We start from the raw sequence: 23035 nt of genomic DNA, 5'->3' as shown, positions 1-23035 counted from the left end.
AAAATAAATTTAAATAAATAAATATCTAAAATTGAACGGGTTTTGTTTTTCTAGTCTCACTCCTATCAAGACATGAAGTTTGCCTCTCATGAATTTAATTGGTGCTGTTGCTCTACCTCACTTTACATATGGTTTAATTTCATTTCCTATACTAATTTAGATAGTAAGCCAAAGCATTACTTCCTTAATGATGAATCAGAACTTCATAAACTTCAGATGAAGATAAAAATCTACTGTTTTTCTTGTTACTCTTCTCAATGATCTTTTTGACTTATTGCTTCAGGGTTGCCCTATAATCATGTCTTCCATGCACCAAGTACTTTACTCAATGCATAGGATAGCTGTAGACACACTCAAAGAAGTCCAGAGCTTCTCTACAAGGTTGGATTCTATTTTCTTATCACCCTGCACATTAAAAAAATCACCATATAATATTTTTGTGTTTGTTTTGCCTATGGTCAGAACAATATATGTCACTAGTAAAAAAAAAAATCCAAATTGCATATTCAACAAGTGTTATAGTTAAGAACACAAATTAAAGGGTTCATCATCGCATCAGCTGGTTAATTCATTGTATCATTCATTGATGTAATGCTAAATTATTCTCATAGCTTTAAGGATGTGTGTAATCAAACTACACTCACCAGTGCACTGATAAACAAGTTCTGGATCAAGATGACCCTCCTTCCTTGGCTTCTTCATTTCTACTTCCTTTTTTCATAATAAAGATACTCTGTTTTGCAGTCTGTTCTTTGTGTGGGCATTTACTTATTTTTGAATACTTAGTAACATCAAATGAGGATGAGAAGTAGCAATGAGAAAGAAAGCTATTGCTAGGTATTTCTAACTTGGCTTGTATTTGTACAGCTGCACTTTTATATGGATTTATGTTCTGGATGTTATTTTTTAAATATATTTTAATATGCTGCACACCAGCCATCCTTCCAGCACTAGCCTGCTACAGAGTTCTGTTTGAGAAAACAGTATTTTATTTAGATGGGGTTATCATAAATTATCTTCAGTCCCAGATCCTTCGGGACTGGAATCCATCTCAAGAAAGGCCTCTTTATTGGTGAAAGTTGAGCTGAGAGTTATGCTCTGCCGGGGCTTCACAGGTGCGAGTTCATCTAACTTGATATTTTCGTTTTTGACCAGAATTGTCTTATCCATGTTTTCTTCACTGTGCCTTGCAACCACAGCATCAAATACATCTAATTTGGGTGGCAAGGTTCCACTTTCAAATAAATATTTAGCTACATAAGAAATGCCGATGTTGGATAAGAATGAGGTAACCATGGCCAGGGTTTTAAATGGGAACCTTTGATTGTATATGCCATTCTTATCAGAGTAATAACCGGGGTAAAAGATCAAGGGCTGCAAGTACAGATATGGCTCTCCACCAGTTATTCTCAGGAGAAGGCCAGAGATATAACCGGCCACAGCTCCATATGTATTGGTCCCCTTGACAAAGAGCACACAGAGCAGCTGCGGGAAGATGATGATGTAAACGAGGTCTGAGCTGAGGTACCAGAGCCCATACACAGTCTTCGTTAGCAATGCCATGGCTGTTGCCAAAGCTCCAAACACAAACACGGTGATTCGCATGACCCAAATGATTTCCTTGTCTGATGCCTGCAAGAAATTGCCACAGGGTAAGCTTTTCACACAATGTCTAGACTCATTTAGGTGAATAATGAGATGTTATTTCTTCTGTGCTTTAAAGCTGGCCAAAAGAATTCCCCGGATTCACTTGGCTCAATCTATGGACAGAACCAACCTAAACCACAGCATATGAAGCAAGCCATCTCGATATCCTCCCCAGTGGGCTTCTGGGAAGAGTTTCTGCATAACTTGCCCAGGGAACATAGACCACCTATATCTTTCCTTGAATATGCAGGATTAGAGGCGAGATGAGCTAGCGTGTTGTCATAGAAGAATAATAATAACCCAAAGAAGGATTTTGCTTGCTTTACATAGTAAGAAATAGTTCTTATGTGGCAGTGAGGAGACATGGTTTATCCTTACTTCCTGTCTCCATAACAGCCCTACCATCTTTAAGGCTAACAACCTTTAAAAAACAAACAAGTGGGACCATTTTGTTAACAATGACCTAGAACATCTAGAGAAAGACAAAACCTCAGTCAAGGAAAAAGGTGGAGAGGGGCTATTGTGCCCTTACTGCTCTCAGTAGCTTATAATAGCATGTTGTTCTGCACCCACTCCATGCAAGAATCAAAAAAAAATTTGGAGGCTATATTTTGGACAAAGGTGGACTTGAGAGTGAAGTAAAGAGTGGGACAAATGTTAACAGAAATAACCATAAAACAACTTACAATGTTCTGCTTCCACTAGGGTTCTCAAGTTTCTTATTGTATTTTATTAAACTAAAAAATTTTCTAAGATACTTTAGGTTTCATTACTCTTTTATTAGAGAGATGAAAGCTTAAATTATAGTAATATAACTACCCCTTGGAAAAGTTATATTGCTTTATTCCTTTCAGGATTAATATGAATTATAACATGCATTAAAAACACTCATATACAGCATAAGTGAAAGTAATTATTTAACCTTGTGTGCTTAATCAAAGTAGGGTCAAATTTTAACATACAATATTAATAAGTATATAATGCTGCATACACAATAAACATGGACAAAGACAACAATGACAATAATGTAACATTTAAAAAATGTTCTTACATTTTGTCTGAATGAAAGCTGGTAGATGTTGCGAGCAAACATTGAACTTGCTGACAAGATAGAAGAATCTGCTGATGACATAACAGCAGCAGAAACTGCACCAAGACCAAAGAAAGAAATGTATACAGGGCAGAGATACTGCAGAACAATCGGTAAAATCATGTCTGCTTCTTCATTACTTTTGGGATCTGGAATCCCATATGCAGTCTGGTTCCAGTCTGTTGAACAGAAACAGACAAACAAACAAAAAAATAACAAAAGCTAAAGATCCGTGTTCTTTATCAATCTAGAGTCATCCTATTTACTTGGCTGTTTTGGAAATAAATTTAGAATATATTAATTAGTCTAATTAGGTAGAGAACCTAATTAGTCTAATTAAGTGGGAAGTCCATTTACCAGTCAAGTGAAATTATCTTATTGATCCTGGCCTCTAATGAGTTTTGGTTACACTTAGTCTTATTCACAAAAATTGCAAAAAATATGGTGGTGATGGATCTACTTATCAACTAGCTATATTTCTATCATCTATCTATCTATCTATCTATCTATCTATCTATCTATCTATCTATCTATCTACCTACCTACCTCTATCATTGGCAATGGTGGCATTCCATTGTTCAAAATAATAGAAAAAAAATTAAACTGAGGCATATATTATTTCTTCAGACATTCGAAAATGTGAGCATACAATGTTGCATTCTTTAGTCCTCACTGATACATGCATAAATTGATAAAGATAGTAGTGGGGCTATTCTCACTCATCCTCTTCCTGTATATAAACATGATTTGGGAGCTTCCTCAGCATGACTTTCTCTCAGTTAAATTTCTTCTTGAATCAAATTTCACTTACTGGAAATAGGAAGTATGATAGGTAAAGCCCCTTTTTATTCAATAAAAAGTGTAGGTGTGAAGCTGAGATTTTCAGAATATTTTTGGACTCTGAGTCAAAAGAACTTGAAACACAAGTATATCTTTGAATAGCTAGCTCCTTTACTATTTAGTTATACAGAAATTCCCCATCTGTGGTTTTGCTTTCCATGGTTTTAGTTACTTACAGTTAACCACAGTCTGAAAATATAAAACTAAAAGTTCCAGAAATAAACAATTTATGAGTTTTAAATTGCAGCACATCTCAAGTAGTGTGATGCAATCTTGTACTGTTCTGCTTCATCTGGTCCAGGATGTATCCACATTGTATACTCTCCCCACTCATTATTCACAGAGCAGCTATTGTGGTATAACAGTGTTTGTGTTTAAGTAACCCTTATGTAACATCATAATGCCTATGCTATTCTTCTCACTTCATCTCATTATGTAGGCATTATACCATCTCACAACATCACAAGGAAAGGGAAGATGAGTACTATCCAATAAGATATTTTAAGAGAGATAAAGACCACATTTTCATAACTTTTATTATAGTCTATAATTGTTCTATTCTATTAGTTATTGTTGATCTGTTACTATGCCTAAGTTATAAGTTAAACTTTATCATAGATATGTGTGTATAGGAAAAGAACATTATATAAAGCAGGTGCTCAAAGAATGTCGTTTCGTTCAATGTCATCTTGTTATATTGTTGATGAGATAGGAACCTAACTCTTGCTTGTTACCAATTAGTTTATGGTAAAATTGATTTTGTTATACATCAATTCACTTAAAGTCACAAATCCTATCAATGACGTTAAGTGAGCACTTGCTATATAAAGTTTGGTAGTAGCTACAATTTCAGGCATCCATTGTAGATCTTGGAATGTATCCCCAGTGGATAAGGAATAGACTAATGTACTAACATGTGCTGAATAATACAATAGATTCTTTACATGTATATCAGTTTATCTCATTTTCTATTTGTTGAACCTCTTTAATATGATTACAGACCCAAATAGAAGTCTTTTCCCTTAGATCCTATCATTTCTCTTCCTCCTATTTTTCATTATAGTTGCTCAAAGGCATGATTTGATGAAGTCAATTTTGCAGCATTTAACTGAGATCTTATGGACCAGAAATAAGAACAACTAAAAACTTACATTTAATCCAAGAAAAAAATCTTTACATTTTTCTAGTTTATTGTTTTATAAAACACACAAACACTAATGGCCATATTTGTCTTCTGATTGTGAGACAAATGCCGTATTTTATTAAAAGACACCAAATTACCTTTGTCAGATACCTTTTTAAGTGTTTATTTATGTCATGGATGAACAACTGGAATAAAGAGTATACATGAACCATAATGGCTCTTTTAAAAATTATATAATCTAATAAAAAGCTCTACTAATTAAAAGTCAAAATAGGCACGTGAGTATCATCTTGGATAATATTTATAAAACACTACAGAAACTATTTTAAAGATAAAACAGGAACTTCACATTTAAAGTGGTCATGTTAATAGCAGGTAAGCTTCTCTTCAGACAGGGACTCCTGACCTCTGGCTACACTGTGACTCATCAAGGGAACTTAAAAAAACACTGGTCACTGGGTCTATTTTAAATTATTAAACTAAAATTCTTGCGAAGTGAGATAGAAATAGTTACTTTTTTTTTTTTTTTTGTATTTTTCTGAAGCTGGAAACGGGGAGAGACAGTCAAACAGACTCCCGCATTCACCCGACCGGGATCCACCCGGCACGCCCACCAGGGGCTATGCTCTGCCCACCAGGGGGCGATGCTCTGCCCCTCCGGGGGGGGGGGGGTCGCTCTGCTGAGACCAGAGCCACTCTAGCGCCTGGGGCAGAGGCCAAGGAGCCATCCCCAGCGCCCGGGCCATCTTTGCTCCAATGGAGCCTCGGCTGCGGGAGGGGAAGAGAGAGACAGAGAGGAAGGAGGGGGAGGGGGTGGAGAAGCAAATGGGCGCTTCTCCTATGTGCCCTGGCCGGGAATCAAACCCGGGTCCCCCGCACGCCAGGCCGACGCTCTACCGCTGAGCCAACCGGCCAGGGCCAGAAATAGTTACTTTTTAAAGAGTCCCTCTCCCCTCAGATAGTGTTAATGTGTACCTTGCTTGAGAACCACTGCTGACAAGATTACATATACACACTTGATAAATATAACACTGGGGGAGGAAATGCTTATAAATATGTTATTAATGGGGTAAGTAATTGAAAATGTTTAAACACCACAATTTATAATACAGTTATATCTATAACTGATGAGAAACAATTACCATATTTCCCCATGTATAAGACACACCTTTTTTTGAAAATTTTGGGGTCTAAAAGCTGGGTGCATCTTATACAGTGGTTGTAGGGTTTTTTTATTTGCATTTTCCACTTTTTCACACTTGTTTTTGAGCTCATTGTTGAAGACAGTGATTTGTCATCAGACACAGATGAGGACAAGCTAATGGATGGGAGGTTTGACAGTGATGAAGAGTTGTATGAAATTTATAATGAATAAAACTTGAGTTTGTTAACTTTATGTAATACATTTTTTTCAAATTTTGGGCCCCAAATTAAGGTGCATCTTATACATGGGAGTATTTTATACATGGAGAAATATGGTAACTATGTAGGGAAAAAAGTGGGAAGGGAGAGTAGCTGTGGGAATTGGTAATTTTACTGAAGCCTGAGTAGGTAGACTAGTGAAGTTACAAGAGTTACCTGTTGACGCTCCAATGGCCCCAATGAGTATGGCTGGTAGAGCCATTACCAGGCATCCAAAAGCTGCCAGGAAAGAGAGCACCTGAGCATAGGTGGCTGAGGATGAGGAGAGGACCCTCTGGAAGTAGGCTTGCCATGGGATTCCACCCAATATCTGCATGAGAACCACAGGCACTCAAGAATAAATTGGAGGCAAATAACATGTGTTGGCTATTTTTAACATGATATCTCTTAACAATCACATTCAGAATAGTCATGTACTTTTCTGAAGTATAGAAAACAATCCTGCATGCTACACATCTCAATTGCTATCATTATGTTATTGTCATATTTGCAATTATGTAGAATTTAAATTCTTTTCTTTCATAATTACATGAGATGATCTTTTCCTTAATTTACCTAAGACCACATTATAACTACCCAGAAGCTTATTTGTTCTCATCTAGAGACCCTGACCATCACAAAGTTGTTTCAATTAATTAAGATTCTGAAAATATTGAGTTTTAAAATCTTACTCACTACAACTCAATGAGTATTTCTGGACTCTAATACATGCCAGGCAATGTAATGGTTGGGAGAGCACAAAGATGAAAAAGGGAAGGTTCTTGCTCTGGGTTCACTGTGCACTGGGAGAGGGGAGCATTGCAATATTTTCCAATGTGACAGGTGCAGAGTGCTCAAGAAAACACAGTAGGGCATCAACAATGTTAGAATATCTATTCATATTCATTTTTATCTCATACCTAAACATTATATGGTTGTTTTTATTAAATTATTTATACAATGCATTAGTAAAGTATATACAAACAATTTATAATTATATGTATTACTGTAATGTAATGTAACTATAATATGATATAATATAATGTTATAAAGAGGTACATATGGGAACAAAAGTGAGAAGTGATTATTTAAGGTAATGGAGGGGAGAAAGGCATGAGGAAGGAAACTGCCCAGTCATTAAGAAAACCTATAGAGACAATATTTGAGTAAGTCCTTAAGCATGGAGAGGATGTCACTAGGTTGAAATGGAGAAAGAAGAGAGTACCTGAGAGAGAACATTATACTGTGTGCAATACATAAATCAGAAAAAGCTAAGAACTCTATGATTTCACATATAAGTGGGACACAAAAATGACTCATAGACATAGATAAAAGTGAAGTAGCTACCAGGCAAAGGGGATTGGGGGGGCGTAAAAAGGGACAAATAAAAAGGGAGAGGGGAGCATTGCAATATTTTCCAATGTGACAGGTGCAGAGTGCTCAAGAAAACACAGTAGGGCATCAACAATGTTAGAATATCTATTCATATTCATTTTTATCTCATACCTAAACATTATATGGTTGTTTTTATTAAATTATTTATACAATGCATTAGTAAAGTATATACAAACAATTTATATTAAGCATGGAGAGTGACAAATACAGAGTGACAGAAAATGATTTGACTTTGGGTGATGGGCACACAACACAATCAACAGTTCAAACACTATAGAAATGTTTACCCAAAACTTATGTACTCTTATTGATCAATGTCTCTCCAATAAATTTAATTTTCTAAGTAAAACTTTTTAAGAAAGAAAAAGAACAGTGAAGCAACTATGAGGCCACTATGTGTTTCGTAAAACTAGATAGAAGTCAGGGTGTGTGGGAATGGTTACTGCCACATTGCTCTGACTGGCATAGAGTTAGTGTTCAATAAATATATAGCAAATGAATCAGTGAATTGTTGAATGCACTTCCAATATCACCATCTATTGAAGTTGATTCTTTAATTGCCTGTCTATCTCAATGGGCTCTAAGTTCTGGAATAGCTACCTTGTTTATTTCAAAAGGAGTTGTTTATTATTGTTACATCTGTGCCAATCAGAATGCTTGGTACATATTGATTCTAGAACAATTCCTTTATTATCCATCCTTAGTCAAAAGTAAAAAATAAAATCAAGATCAAAAAGTTACAAGAAGAAATTCTAAAATTCATTATCTTATGCCTCAAGTCCATATTCTTCCCAAACTTTTCCTTTTGTCTTGCAACTTGTAAATCAATATATTAACCTCTTCCATGTAAATGAATATTGATCAATAATATCAATGACTATATGAAGTGGTATATAATAATTTACACACAATCTCTCTGGACATTTAGGTACTAAATAGAGTAAAATTTGACCTCTCTTGAAAAACAAAAGCGCTGATGATGAGATGGAAAATGGTTTTGGAGGAGAGAGAGGTGCATGGCTGACTTTGGAGAGATCACTGATGGGCTGTCACAAAAGGCCAGGTGAGGAAAGCTGTCAGCTTAAGCTAGTGCTAATACTGGGACAGTGGGCAGGTTCAGGATGGAATTAAGAGATATCCTGAAGGTATCATGATCAGGACATGAAAGTCATTTATACAACAATTGGGTGATCAGAGACCATTGGTAAAACATTTCAAGTCTTACGTCTACAGTTCATTCATTCAGTCATTCATTCATTCAACATCTATTATTTCATTTTAACTTTTACAATTTAAAGCATAAACATGACTTAGTCATATAACTTTCTGAGATAAAAAAAAACTTAACAATTATTGGATATAATGCTTTATCTTGAAGATCAGTACATCTGAGTAATGATGTGTGGTGTAGAAGAAAGGACTTTGGGAGTTTGATTCTTCTTTATATCAATATCTGGTTCAGACAATGGTGTAGTTATTAAGAAGTTGCCTAACTTTTATGAGTCTCATCATCTCCCTATAACCACAGCTATACTTGTCAAGAACGTATAATTGCATACACATATAATAACTGATCCCTTTCTCCATTAAATTCAAAATTGTAAACCATTCAAAAATAACTTCAACCAATACATTTCTTAAGAATGCTTGAAGAAAAAGACCCCTCGCCACCACAGGAACCATTTTCTTCTTGTTTCCCTGCCTTCTTGCCAGGACACTCTTTACTGAGACAGATACATCTAATTTCAGTGTTAAAACATGAGAAAGAGCCACAAACACAAAGTACAAGCACAACATATTGTGAACCCTCTAAAGAGGAAGGAAAACAATTGTCCCTTAATTTTTATATAAAAATGTTTTGTTTTGTTTTTTTAATTTTTATTTTTCGTATTTTTCTGAAGTTGGAAACAGGGAGGCAGTCAGACAGACTCCCACATGCGCCCAACCGGGATCCACCCAGCATGCCCACCAGGGGGAGATGCTCTGCCCATCTGGGGCTTTGCTCTGCTGCAACCAGAGCCATTCCAGTGCCTGAGGCAGAGGCCATAGAGCCATCCTCAGTACCCGGGCCAACCCTGCTCCAATGGAGCCCTGGCTGTGGGAGGGGAAGAGAGAGACAGAGGAAGGAAAGGGGGAGGGGTGGAGAAACAGATGGGCGCTTCTCCTGTGTGCCCTGGCCAGGAATCGAACCCAGGACTTCTGCATGCCAGGCCGACGCTCTACCACTGAGCCAATCGGCCAGGGCTAATAAAAATGTTTTATTGTACACAAAATCTCTCTAGTTAGCATAATCGCAAAATCTAGCATGTTCTTTTGTTTTCCCTCTTCCCTCAAACTGTGATCTGTTCTTATTGCGGGAGCCTCTTCATTGCCAGCACCTTCACCTCAAGGTTCTGCTTATTCCCAAATTGCCTCTAAAACTGCCCGGGGCTTCTTTCCCTGAGGACTCTTTTCCCAGTTTATCTCATGTACTGAAGGACTATGACACTACTAGTTTACTTACTACTAGAGAGGAATGTGTTAATTACTTTAGAAGAAGTTGGCTTTTCATGCCTAATTCAAAATACAAATAAAAACTTTTAGGTGGGTTGGTTCTCAGATTGAGGGCAGTAGCTGGAGGTAGGGCATGGTGCTCCTTCATTGACCACACAACCGCAATGTGTGTGCACCACACATCATCCCATGGACCTTAGACCTTTAAGTCCTGACTTGCTCTCCACTTTGACACAAGTCGGCTACCACAGTCTGTAAATCACTTCATTCTTCCAATAGAAGGTTATAGATTCCGAAATCAACAAGAGCTAAGAAATGAAACTTACATGCAAGCTTTAAAATTTTGAAAATGCATTTGATTTTAGGAAAATCAGGTAAAACATCACTTACCAACAACAGAAAACTATCAAGCCAAGTATAGACTTCAAACGACTCGATGGTCCCCAGCCAAGGAGCCTGGTATCTGGCATGTGTAGCAGTGAACCCAATGTTTGTAACCGCAGGGTGTGACAATGCGAAAGGGACACTAATCCACTGTAACCAAACAGTGACATTAAAGAGTTAGGCCATGATTTTTAACTGTTTAATATCATGCAAGATTTAGCCACCTATATTTTTTTCTCATAGGTCAAATAGCTCAGTAATTTAGAGATAAAGAGAGAATTGAAGTTTAGAAAACAATCTGATTTAGCCCTGGCAGGTTGGCTCAGCGGTACAGTGTTGCCCAGTGTGTGAATGTCCCTGGTTCAATTCCAGGTCAGGGCACTCAGGAGAAGCGCTCATCTGCTTCTCCACTCCTCCCCTTCTCTCCCTTCTCTCTCTCTCTCTCTCTCTCTCTCTCTCTCTCTTCTTTCTCTCTCTCATTCCTTCCCACAGTCATGGCTCAAAAAGTTTAAGCAAGTTGGCCCAGGGTGCTGAGGATGGCTCCATGGTCTCTCCTCAGGTGCTAAAATGGCTCAGTTGCTGAGCAATGGAACAGTAGCCCTGGATAAGCAGATCACCCCCTGGTAAGGGGGCTTGCTGGGTGGATCCCAGTCAGGGTGCATGTGGGAATCTGTCTCTGCCTCCCCATCTCTCACTTAATAATAATTTTTTTTAAAAAAGAAAGACAACAATCTGATTTAGCCTTTTATTCCACTATTTTAAAGGGCCTTAAGTAGTAACAAATGGAACTTGATTCCTTACCAATTTAGTTATATTTTGGGGCAGAAAATCACACTAAAATGTTTCATGACATATATTTGCCCTGTCATGTTTATACTCTAGCACATTTGATCTAAGCACCTGTGTACTTCAAGTTCTTGTCTCATACAAAGCAATAAATTCTAAATATCTATAAATAGATTCACCCCTGTGCGGTTGTGTTTCTTAGAATACTAAGTGCAGCTTTTTAAAGAACTGTTATTGTCAAATTAACCTTACTCCCAACATTCTGAACAGAGGTTTATTGTTTGGGAAGTTTATAATGATGTTAAGGAAATTCAGAATTTCAGCACAGTCTACTTGCTTTTGGATATTTAAATATAAAAATGTACAAGTCCTGAGCAATTTAAATATTTTTAGATTTATCTAAAATATAAGTGAGTAAAGTTCCATGAAAAGCAAATAAAATGTCTACAAGAAAAAGAGGAAATATTATAATCATTGCTAGTATATGTAAATTATGGCTGAACTGTAATTCTAACTGTAATTAGTTTTTATAAATTTTCCTCCTATATATGAAGGATGCTAAAATGTAAAAAACAAAACAAACAAAATGAGTATGAAATTCACTCTTCATTTTTCCTTTTCTAAATAGATTTTATATATTAATTTTATAAAGGGAAAAAAGATAGAGGAAGGGAGGAGGGGGAAAGGAGCAGGAAGCATCAACTTGTAGTAGTAGCTACTGCTCCTATGTGCCTTGGCTGGGCTTGCCTGAGGTTTCAGACCGGCAGCCTCAGCATTCCACATCAAGGTTTATCTACTGTGCCACCACAGGTCAGGCTTCAGTTTTCCTTTCTTAAGTGTCTAGTGTGAACACTAAAAGAGTCAAAAGCTTTTCATGAAAAGAAAAGAAAAAGAGAAAGAGAACCAGTTGTGCGTTAATCACCCATGGGAACATGAGTCATGAGTAGCCATATTAGCTCATTCAGTTCATGGGTTTTGCGCAAGGGCATTGAGCCTACTGGACACAAAATTGAGATCATGTACATATAAAAACCATCACCACCTCTAGCACACACAGAGTATCTATGCTATTTCTTTATACTTCCTTTGATACAGCTTAAGTGTTAGATATTATTATATGTATTATTACAATCTTCACATTTTAAGATTTTAGTTTGCAATGGCTAAACATTGACTAAAATATGTTCATAACACACAAAAGTGCTTTTAATGTAATACTAAAAATATGCATGTCTCAGAATTATACAATATTTTAGAAAGCACAAATATATTACTTAATTTAACCTGGAATGTATATGCAATACACAAAAATCTTTTTAGTGCCTTAAATAATTAAATTTTTTCTTTGTGTTTAGACCACAAATAGTGATGATAAATATTAGAACCCACAGTATTTCCAAAGAGAGAATTTCTATGTCCCATGAGCAGTTTTATGGATTAGCCAATATTAATATAAGTGGAGATTAAGAGACTAATACAAGATAACATCAAGATTTAAATTTTCATGTTGAGGAAAGTGTGCTGTCTTCAAAACCCAAGGAATATCACACATAGGTTAACATGAGATGTAGACTTTAATAAAGGAAAGACCTAGACCTTTCTAAGAATTAAACTGAGAGCACACTTTTCTGGCAAAATCTAACAAAACTAGAACTTTTCATGCAATTAATTCATAAAGAAATTTAATATTTCATGGTACATGACTTACATATACTACTCGTGATGAAAATAACTTGTCTATTAGTTTTTGCTGAGTTAGTATAAAATGCCACATTAACTTTTACAAAGAAAAAAAAAGAAGAAAGGAAGGAAGAAAAATAAAGTAGGAAGGAAGGGAGGAAGGAAGAAAGGAATGGTGGGAGAAAAGAAAAGAGGAAGAGAGAGAGAGAGAGGAAGGGAGAGAAACCTTGTGAATGATCCCACTTACCAGGCCTATGAAAATACAAAAGAGCTGAACAACATCCGTGTAGGCCACAGAGTAGAGTCCACCCACGAGAGTGTACAGAATGGCGATGAGCGCAGACACAATGACAGAAGCATGCACATCAATGTCAATGATCACACTGATGGTTGCTCCTGAGAGAATAAAAACAAGAAAACACCACGGTCAGGGCACTCAGATGAAGTACTCTGTGTTTTGTTAACCTCTTATCTAAAGACACATTGAAAGCTCAGTGACAGCAGATATTGTTCCTATGTCATATAAAATGCAACAGCTAAGGTTAGTTTTCATATCAAAAAATTTAAATCTCAGTACATTTAATATGCATATACTTATATGTATATACATGATACATATATTAATATTATTTTTAATTTAAAAATTAGTGCTTTGCTAACTTATTTATATGAGGACACCTGAAATTTATCTGATTTCATAATTCTATGAATTATGTTACTCTTACTATTACTATAAGAACTTACATTAAACTACCCACTATTGGAACCTCCAACTTAAACTTAAATATATCACATTTATGTGAAAATACCCTATATCATAAACATAATGACCTTCTGCTAGCTTTTATTAGACGGCAGATGGTATAAGATGGTATAAGATACCAAGGTTTGAGACAAATTTGTAGAAGAAAAAAATAAAATGAGTAAATTGCATCTATTAACTTTTTTCTTTCAACTTTGTGAAAAATCTATTTTTTATTTTATTTTAATTTTTTTATTAATTTTAGAAACATTTCTGTCCTGTTTGTTCCTAGAACACCAATGTGTTGAAGAGCTCTAGATTTCAACATCATTGTTTTAAGTAATTTTTACCATCAAAGGTTTAAACCTGCCTTAGAAATCAAAATTATGTTTTTCTTATTTTATAATTTTGTTTATTGTGTTTGTTTATGTCTATATTTCCAATGAAGATATTACAGTATGGACAATTGGACCACTGTGGTGCTTGGACTGCATGTTCTGAATTCACTTACTGCTTTATAAACCTTTTCCCCATCATTCTCAAAATCTGTAAAGTTTATATTTTATATTATTTAATGCAGCACTGATAGCAATGCTAACATACATGCAATAAATCTGATTTTTGTTATCATTAATTACAATCTTATATTGTTTTCCCTATTCAATTGTAGGCTTATAGTATACAACTATAAGAGATGAAAATCTACTATCTAAAAGATAAATAGAAGATATTTTGATCTAAGATAATACAAAATATTTTTTCAAACAAATTTTTTTACTGCCTTGATTTTAGTAGCAAAATTAATTCTTTTTCTTGAATAAAAACAAATTTAAAAAAGGAAAAGCCTGATAAAGAATTGAAGGATGATGATGAGTTTTATTATTTATAGGTGAATTTGAATAATAGCCTACATTGTACTGTATAGGTATTGAATAAATTTTTTTTTTTCTGAAATTATTTACTTCACATTTAAACTTCAATTGTAACTCTTGGCCATTTTTCTTTTGGTCTTGTTCTCTAATTTAATAACATTAAAGGCATAGCTCACTGGGGAAAGTCGTGAAACTTCCAAGTTACTGATCTTCAAGAAGGAGCTCAATACTCAGTTGAATGGTTTTGATTTCCCCTTGATCAAAAGGTAGTATATTGACCCTGAAGATTTCCCATGATCACATTGAAATCTCTTGTTTTCTAAATTTATAACTGGGCTGAGAATTTGAGGGCCAAGGCATTAATTTATCTTAGTAAAATAGACCCTAAAGAGTCTAAGTTCATTTTCTAGGTCTCTAAACATGTCTACAACCCTTTACTTTGTGATGTGATAGAATTACAGTAAGAAAGAACGCTGCATCTTTTTTTTTCCTTTTGAAGAAAGTATAGCCATAGATGGTTTATTTATTCATTTGTGACAGGATTACAACTGTTAACAAAACACAAGCCCTAACTTCAAAAAATTTATAATTCTTTTTGTGAGATTAAAAATCAGGCATAACAGAAACAGGCACATAATCACGCAAAGTGGTAAGTCCGTTGAAAACAACATTCCGTGTGTCTAAGTAAGCCCATAGGAAAGGTGCTTAGCAAGTTCAGGATGACTGCTTTGAAGATCTGGATGTGAGAAAGGAAAGAGCAGAGATAAGTCCAAAGCAGCGGGCACCTGGCTTGCAAAATGTCAGAGGCAAGAGGGAAGGACTACAGTTATGAAAGAAAGAACGAGGAAAGGAGAGAATCAGACAGAGGCTAAGTCATGAAAAGCCTATGAGCCTGGTTAGAAAGTTTGTTTTTAAGCACGGAAAGGACATAATCAGATCTGCATTTTAGAAGGATGATTCTGGCTACCATGTGTACATACACTACAGGAGGTGGGCAGAGCTGTAGGCAAGGAGGTGATTGCATTAATCCAGGGGAAGGAGACTGAGGGTGGCCTGACTTATGGCTGGAGAAAGTAAAGTTATGTATATGATATTCGGTTAACCAGAGATTCCGGTAAAGCAACTTTTCATCAGTTCTTACCTAAGGCAGAGAAGATGGCTGCTGCCCAGAACATTTCACCCATTAGTGCGGGGATAAATAGCAGACCACCCATGCGTTTTCCATAAATCTGCTGAAATGGGTCTAACATGGTAACATATCCCTTGGAACGCATGGGTTTTGCAAAAAACAGACCACCTAAAAGAAATGAAACAAGTGTTTTTGAGAAAATAACAAATTCATAATGTAATAGTCTCTGCCAACCTTTCCCTATGCTATAATTTCTCAAGGGAAATGCATTTTCAAGAACACTTATATGTGTTGAGGAATCATTCTGAAATATCATGTGAATATAGAACCAAGAAATCTTTAGCAACAAAGGCAAATTTCTTAAATCATTTATCATTGCATGCATTCAAAGAACCATTAAATGGTATATCTGAGACACGTGGAAAGAAAATGTGGACCAGCACAGAACTCACTAAATGCCTTGATGCATTTATATCATCCAGTGTAGCAAGCATTCAGATATTTTGACTGAGCACAAGATTTAATAAAAGTATTTTAAGTGCAAAAATGAGTTAGGAACACTTTGTTATATAATATTCTTGACCATTTATTAGCTTGATTTACAAAAAGAAATTCAGGTACAATTCAAGTTGATTCATTTTTAATAATACAGCCACACTGTTTTTGAAAAAAAAAATCATTATGTTAAAAAAAATTACTGTTCTTATAGTCATAATATCAAGAGATTCTTTTTACGTATTACATAATCAATATAATTTGAGCATCTTTTCCCAATTTCTGTTAGCAGCTCCTTAAAGATATCTGGTAACATTTTCCCACTATCATTACTTACATGCTTTGCCTTGTTATTTCACTTGTTATTTATATTCCTGTTCTTTGTGCTTTACTGTATGCGTCACTGAGATTTGAACTTTCACTTACCTAAAATAAGACTAAGAGAATATCCAATTGGTGCTTGAGCCCAAGCTAGACCATAATCTGGTACATACACTGCTTCAGCTGTTCCGTTAATATAACCTCCTCCAACCCAGGTGGCTAAAATAGAATGAAAAGTGAGGGAAAAGTCACTCTCATATCTGTCACACCCTAGACCTGCTCAGTTTGACACAGTGGCCTCATGTTTGCTATTGAGTACCTGAAATGTGGCTAGTCTGGATGAGATGTGTTATGAGGGTAACATACACGTTGGATTTCAAAGACTTAGCATGTTAAAGAATGTTTAAAAAAAAAAGACAGTGTAGAAAACTAAATGCAAGGTGTCTCAATTTTTTATATTGACAACATGGTGAAATAAAAATATTTGCAATGTATTGAGTTAAATACATTCTATTACTTATATTAATTCAACTATTCTTTATGTTTTCTAAAGTGGTTTGTAGAATATATAACATTGTATTTATGGCTCTCATTATATTTCTGTTAGACAAGATTGCCCCAGATATTTTCTAAATCCATTTAGTCATCAACATTTTTTAATAATTTTATTAGATCATAAAGTCTGAGATCGCCTGATCTGTGGTGACGCAGTGGATAAAGCGTCGACCTGGAAACTCTGAGGTCGCCACTTTGAAACCCTGATCAAGGCACATATGGGAGTTGATGCTTCCTGTTCCTCCCCCCTTTTCTCTCTCTCTCTCTTTCTCTTTATCCCTCTCTCTCTCCTCTCTAAAATGAACAAATTTAAAAATATATTTTAAAAAAGTCTGAGATCATATGCAATTTAGTATATGAGTATTTGTATTCTCAGTAAAACTACAACTTTACCCTCAGCCTCCATAACATGGATCAGGTATTTATTGCAAGGTTCTTCTATTTTACTTATTTATATTGATCTATTCACACTGATTATAACTATTGTCCTCAAGGTGAGTGTGTATGTGTGTGTCTGTGTGTGTGTGCACAAGTGTAGTTTTGGGTATGTATACTTTCTATTAATATAGTCACTTTAAATCACAACTGAGTTATACTTACTACGTGAAATTGTTAACTGGGTGAAGGAAGGAGGCAGAAGACACTTACTCCAAGGTGTCTTAAAATTAATTTAAATGATCTGTTTACACTCTCTTCCTAAGTACCCAACATACACTTAAGACCTAGACTAGCATTCAAAACAACTTAAAATATTGACTGCATATCCATTTGAAATTCTTTGTTCTAATCTGACTCTTTTAGTAAGACATTCGATATTTCATAGAGAATAATAATTTTTTTTTTTGTATTTTTCTGAAGCTGGAAACGGGGAGAGACAGTCAGACAGACTCCCGCATGTGCCCGACCAGGATCCACCCGGCACGCCCACCAGGGGCGAGGCTCTGCCCACCAGGGGGCGATGCTCTACCCCTCCGGGGCGTCGCTCTGCTGCGACCAGAGCCACTTTAGCACCTGGGGCAGAGGCCAAGGAGCCATCCCCAGCGCCCGGGCCAACCCCGCTCCAATGGAGCCTTGGCTGCGGGAGAGGAAGAGAGAGACAGAGAGGAAGAAGGGGGCGGGGGTGGAGAAGCAAATGGGCGCTTCTCCTATGTGCCCTGGCCAGGAATTGAACCCAGGTCCCCCGCACGCCAGGCCAACGCTCTAGCACTGAGAGAATAATAAATATTTTAGATGTTATTCAATAAAATTTCTGTAGCATGATAGATGAAGGTTAAGTAAAGGAAGCTCTCCAAAACCCCCCATTTTGGTTAAACAGGTTTGAAAATGATGTACAAACTCAACCATTTTCTCTGAGAATACAATATAATACTTGATTCTTGCTGAATAATAAAAGTTAATGGAACACTTAAACTTCTGCAGTTATATATTTTTTCAGTATAGTCAAAATATTTAAAATAATTCTTATGTTGAATTTGTATAAAATTATGAGAAATATATTTTGGCAATAAACTTATCAGATATTAATATGAGGCCCTGGCCAATCGGCTCAGTGGATAAAGCATCAGCCCAGCATGCAGATCTCCCAGGTTCGATCCCCTGTCAGAGCACAAATGAGAAGCAAGCATCTGTTTCTCTTCCCCTTCTTCTCCCTCTTCTCTCTCTCTTCCCCTCAGCCAATGGCTCAGTTGGTTCGAGCACTGGCCCAGATGCTGATGATAGCTCAACTGATTTGAGCATTGGTCCCAGAAGGGGATTGCCAGGTGGATCTGATCAGGGCACATGTGGGGAGTCTGTCTCTCTGTCTCCCCTCCTCTCATTAAAAAAAAAATCTTTAAAAACTGAGCTAGACCATGACTCTTTATAAGAAACATTACAATTCAATTTTTACTATACAATTTAACAGCCTATAAGTGCAATAAGCCAGTAAGAAAATGACAAATACCATATGATCTCACTTATATGTGGAATCTAGTGAACAAAATAGAAACAAACTCATAGATACAGAGAGAAAAGACTGACAGATGTCAGAGGGGAGGGGTTGCAGGGGACTGGTTAAAAAAGGTGAAAGGATTAAAAAACTCTCAGATACAGATAAGTGTACGCGGGTAGGGGAGGTAGACAGGGTAAACGGGGGAGGGATGGTGATGGAAGGAGTCTTGACTTGGGGTGGTAAACACACAATACACTATACAGATGATGTATTATAGAATTGCACACTTGAAACCTATATAATTTTATTAACTAAAGTCACCCCAATAAATTCAATAGAATTTTTTTTTAAAAAAAGGAGAGAAGTAATGGGAGAAAATATTTAAAAAACAGCCTATTAGATGAAAACAAAATCACTTAAGGACTAAATAAATAGAATGTTAACTAGAGTAATAAACATTATAAAAATTCACGATGAACAAAATACTTTGATATACTATAGCTTATTTATCCTTTCCAATATTTTTTGAGTAAAATTAACCACCTTTGTTTTATTTTATTTTTTTTCTTATTTTCTTTATAGGATAAATCTGAAGGAAATATAATTACAATGTTTTAATCCACTTCAAATAACAGTATCAGATCTGGATCTTTAGGGAAAGAAGAAATGCTATAATAAAGAATGTAAATGAAGATATAAATCTCTGCTCACTGTTCATCAACTGGATAATAAGAGAAAAAAATTGGAAAATTTATGCCAGTATTTCAGTGAATGATTTTTATTCGTTATGTTTTCGTACTTATCTAATTTTGCATATCAGGTGTCATAGAAAATATTTTGCACAATACAATTTGTTCCATATACTGTATGTGTATGTGAAAAAGAAAAAACAGAGGGGGAAAAAATGATCTCCTTTCAACTGTGTACCTTTATAAAGAGACTAAGAGAAACCAGCTAAAAGGCTGAGTGTGGTAACATTGTGAAGTCCCTGGGTGTGATTCCCAGAAGACCTGGCTTTGACACTGACTCTGGTCCTTGGTAGCCATGTCACTCTGTGCACTCACTTAATCCCAGACCTCTTTCATAGTTCTCAAATATAAAGATAAAGATATTCATAAAGACCAAGTGAAACCATGTGCACTTGGCCAAGAGTTAACAAAACAAATGTGACTATCTGAAAAAAAAATCTATAGTCCACAAATTACTTTAGAACATTGCATATTTCAGATAACCAAACAAGGATGCAAGCTTAAGAGATTAGTTTGGTAAAGTATTTCACATAGAGAATGATTCTTTTTAAAATAAGACTTCAGGACTGAAATTGGGCATCATTTGGATGTGATTTCCAGTAAGGTATATTCCAAATGAGCACTTCGAGTTCCTGTCAGAATGGGTTATGTTGCTGATGTTTAAAAACCTAATAAGTCTCTAATATGAAGTGTGTTTTGTTGGTAAATATGTATCAAATAATATTAAAAATATAATTTTACATTGTTTTTCAAGAATATTTTCATTGACCAAAAGGGATTTAAAAGAGAAATAAGTCAGCACTTTAACAAAACCCCTTCTGGGCAGAAAAAGATAGAATCTCCACCCCTCTCGTCACAGAGAAGGTCTGAATGGGAGGCAGCTGCAGATGGTGGTTTGGGTTTCCTAAGGCATGCCCTAGGTGTTTTTTCTCTTTTTATATCAAGGTTCCTGGAAACATTTTCTTTTGGTGCTGTGAATTCGTAACATGCGATTGTCTTCGTGTAAGGATATTGGTTTATTAAATGAGAGAACTGAGTTTCAAAACAGGTCATCTATCAATTTGGACTTGTGTTTCTCCTGAATTGGATGTTCTGTCCAGTGGTTAATTATAAAATCACTTTGTTCAAATACTACTGGGTTGAACAATTTTATTTTTGTTTTAAAGAAATGTAAAATTTATATATATACATATATATGTATATGGATATATACATATATATTACATACATGCATACATATAGATATACATGTGTGTATGTATATAGGTAATGAACACAAAGAATCCTCAAAGAACAAAGAGTAACATTTGCTTTGTCATTCTGATAAACCAAGGAGGGGAGGGAGGCAGGGAGCTGGGCAGCTGAACCTACCTGTCATGGTAAATCCACCCACCAGCAGACCGATGTCTCGGCCACCAACTATGATGGCCTCACTGCGCTCCTCTGCGCTGCCACTGTGTTTGGTTCTCCAGGCAGCCCATATTCCCACCAGCAATATCAGAAGGTAGAACACGATGATAGCTATCAGTCCTTCTACATGGAAAGCCATTTTTTATCTAGGGGTCTGGAATCTTCCACAGCTGTCTACTTCATTAAGATTTCTGAATAAATTCAGTAATGCATGTAAACCAGCCAAGCATTCATAAGCAGTCAGGAATAAACCAGCTGGCTCATGAGAGATCCTTTGCCGCTTGAAGAAAAAGTACATTGAAATAGCATGTTAAAATAGCACCTATCAACAAGTGTGTATTATATTATTCTATTTAACAGTATAGCATTGTTCTGAGCATTCAAGAAAAAAGAGAAAAATGAAAATACTTTGTAACAAATGTACTCATCATCATTTTGTATTTAACAATTGTTTTCTATATAAAACTAACCTTTTCCTGTACCTTAGGTCAGTAATTCGGCCAAGAAAAAAATGTGTCTGTATTTGCTTTCGGGAACTAACTTATTATTCAACCTAGAATTATTTAGTATGAAAGATGACTGAGCATTCTAACATATCCTTTCATTCATACTTCTATCCCTTCTTTCAAACAATGTTAAGGAATGTTTCAGAAGTAATATGAGGTGAAAATATCTACAAAAAAAAAAAAAAAAAAAAAAACCTTTAGGAAATTCCATTCCAAAAACACATTAGCTCCAATTTTCAACAAGTGCCTGTGGCTCAAGTGTCTGTAGTAACGAAAGATGTCATGGTTAATATCTTGGTCAACCTAAGCCACTGTCCTTTGTTCCCTGCTTCTCTCTCCAACTCCTCAATGGTATAAACAAGAAAACAATTTTAAAATGCCGTTGTCCTTAAAAGCATAACAGAGGGTCAGCGGTATTAAGAACAAGAAAGACTCTTAGAAGACAGATGCGAAGTTCTAACGCCTTCAGTTTTCCATTGTTAAGGATTTTTCACCCTCGAGACCAAGCTTGTTTCACGCAGCCAGTTCACACAAATATGTTTCTGGGGGAAACTCGTATTTGTCCACACTGGTGGGTAATAAGACGTTGGGCTAAGGAGCTAGCGAGCTAGCCTCCCTCGGATTCAGGGGGAGGTAAAAGAAGCCTCGGTGGCTTGATGGGCTCTGCCTTTGTGAGCAAACCGAACCGGGAAGTTCTTTCTCAGGCCTCACTTGGGTGCTCCCTGAGCCCCGCTGTCACTCCTGGGCCCCCCTACCCATCTCCTGCCCAAAGACTTTGTCTCTTCTATCAGACTTTCCAGCAGCTCGCTCCCTAGAGTGGACCTACCGCGCGACCCCACGAAGTGGCCAAAAAACCGCGTCCCTTCGCTCCGAAAATGCCCTGCTCTGCGCGCACCGCGCTCCCGAGTGCGGCTGGGCGCGGCAGGGCGCTCTGACGATGCCGGCTTCGCGCCTACCTGGACCTGGAGTTGTAGCCTCTCCCTCAAAGGAGCGCTCCGCCGGATGGAGCTGCTCCCGGCACCGCCACTCCCAGAGACCCAAGTGGCGAAGACTGCAAGGGTGCAGTGTAGAGTGAGAATGTGTGTGCGCGCGCGTGTGTGCGTGTGTGTGCAAGGGTGTGGTGGTGGGCGGAGGCGCAGAGGGATGGAAGCACCGGCAAGAGCTGGGGTCAGGATCCCGAAGCCTCTCCTCTTCTAGTTTCTGCAAGAACCTGGGCGCTCGCGGAGCTGACAGGTGTGGGCGCTGGTTGAGGGCGAGTGGCACGGGGCGAGAAGGCGATCAATCACAGTCTTGGCAAAAGTCCCCTTTATAAGGGTGGCCGGTAGAGGCGATCGTCAGAGCTCAGGACTGGACGTCAGGGGAAGTGATGCTGGGGCGGGTGCTGGGGACAGTGTCCTCGCAAGCAGGGTGGGTGCACAGAGCAGAAAACGCGGCTGAGAAACTGGGGCCCGGCCTGGGCACTTGGC

The 23035-nt window shown here is 36.9% G+C and overlaps 1 protein-coding gene across 1 annotated transcript; it reads right to left on the bottom strand.

Annotated features, from left to right (window-relative positions):
* Positions 1–1003: 1003 nt before the first annotated feature.
* On the bottom strand, positions 1004–22694 carry SLC5A7 (solute carrier family 5 member 7). The gene is made up of 9 exons (XM_066372235.1): positions 22526–22694; positions 21025–21343; positions 16525–16638; positions 15616–15771; positions 13108–13256; positions 10401–10544; positions 6300–6453; positions 2699–2916; positions 1004–1632 (listed from the first exon to the last, which is right to left on the bottom strand). Exons 2-9 carry the CDS (start codon positions 21200–21202, stop codon positions 1006–1008), a joined length of 1740 nt encoding a protein of 579 aa, XP_066228332.1. The 5' UTR covers positions 21203–21343; positions 22526–22694; the 3' UTR covers positions 1004–1005.
* Positions 22695–23035: the final 341 nt, after the last annotated feature.

The sequence above is a fragment of the Saccopteryx leptura genome, chromosome 3 (genome assembly GCF_036850995.1).
Source record: "Saccopteryx leptura isolate mSacLep1 chromosome 3, mSacLep1_pri_phased_curated, whole genome shotgun sequence".
NCBI classification, from domain to species: domain Eukaryota; kingdom Metazoa; phylum Chordata; class Mammalia; order Chiroptera; family Emballonuridae; genus Saccopteryx; species Saccopteryx leptura.
Note: the sequence above shows the minus strand (reverse complement) of the source record. Positions and strands in the feature narration are given on the sequence as shown.

What these genes read in the sequence shown, in the direction of transcription:
- SLC5A7 (XM_066372235.1), bottom strand. Translation starts at nt 21,202, where the DNA reads ATGGCTTTCCATGTAGAAGGACTGATAGCTATCATCGTGTTCTACCTT. An exon ending in TTCTCTTAGTCTTATTTTAG is followed by an intron (nt 15,772 to 16,524) that starts GTAAGTGAAAGT and finishes CATTTCTTTTAG; the next exon opens with GTGGTCTGTTTTTTGCAAAA. An exon ending in GGCCATTGGAGCGTCAACAG is followed by an intron (nt 2,917 to 6,299) that starts GTAACTCTTGTA and finishes TCTGTTCAACAG; the next exon opens with ACTGGAACCAGACTGCATAT.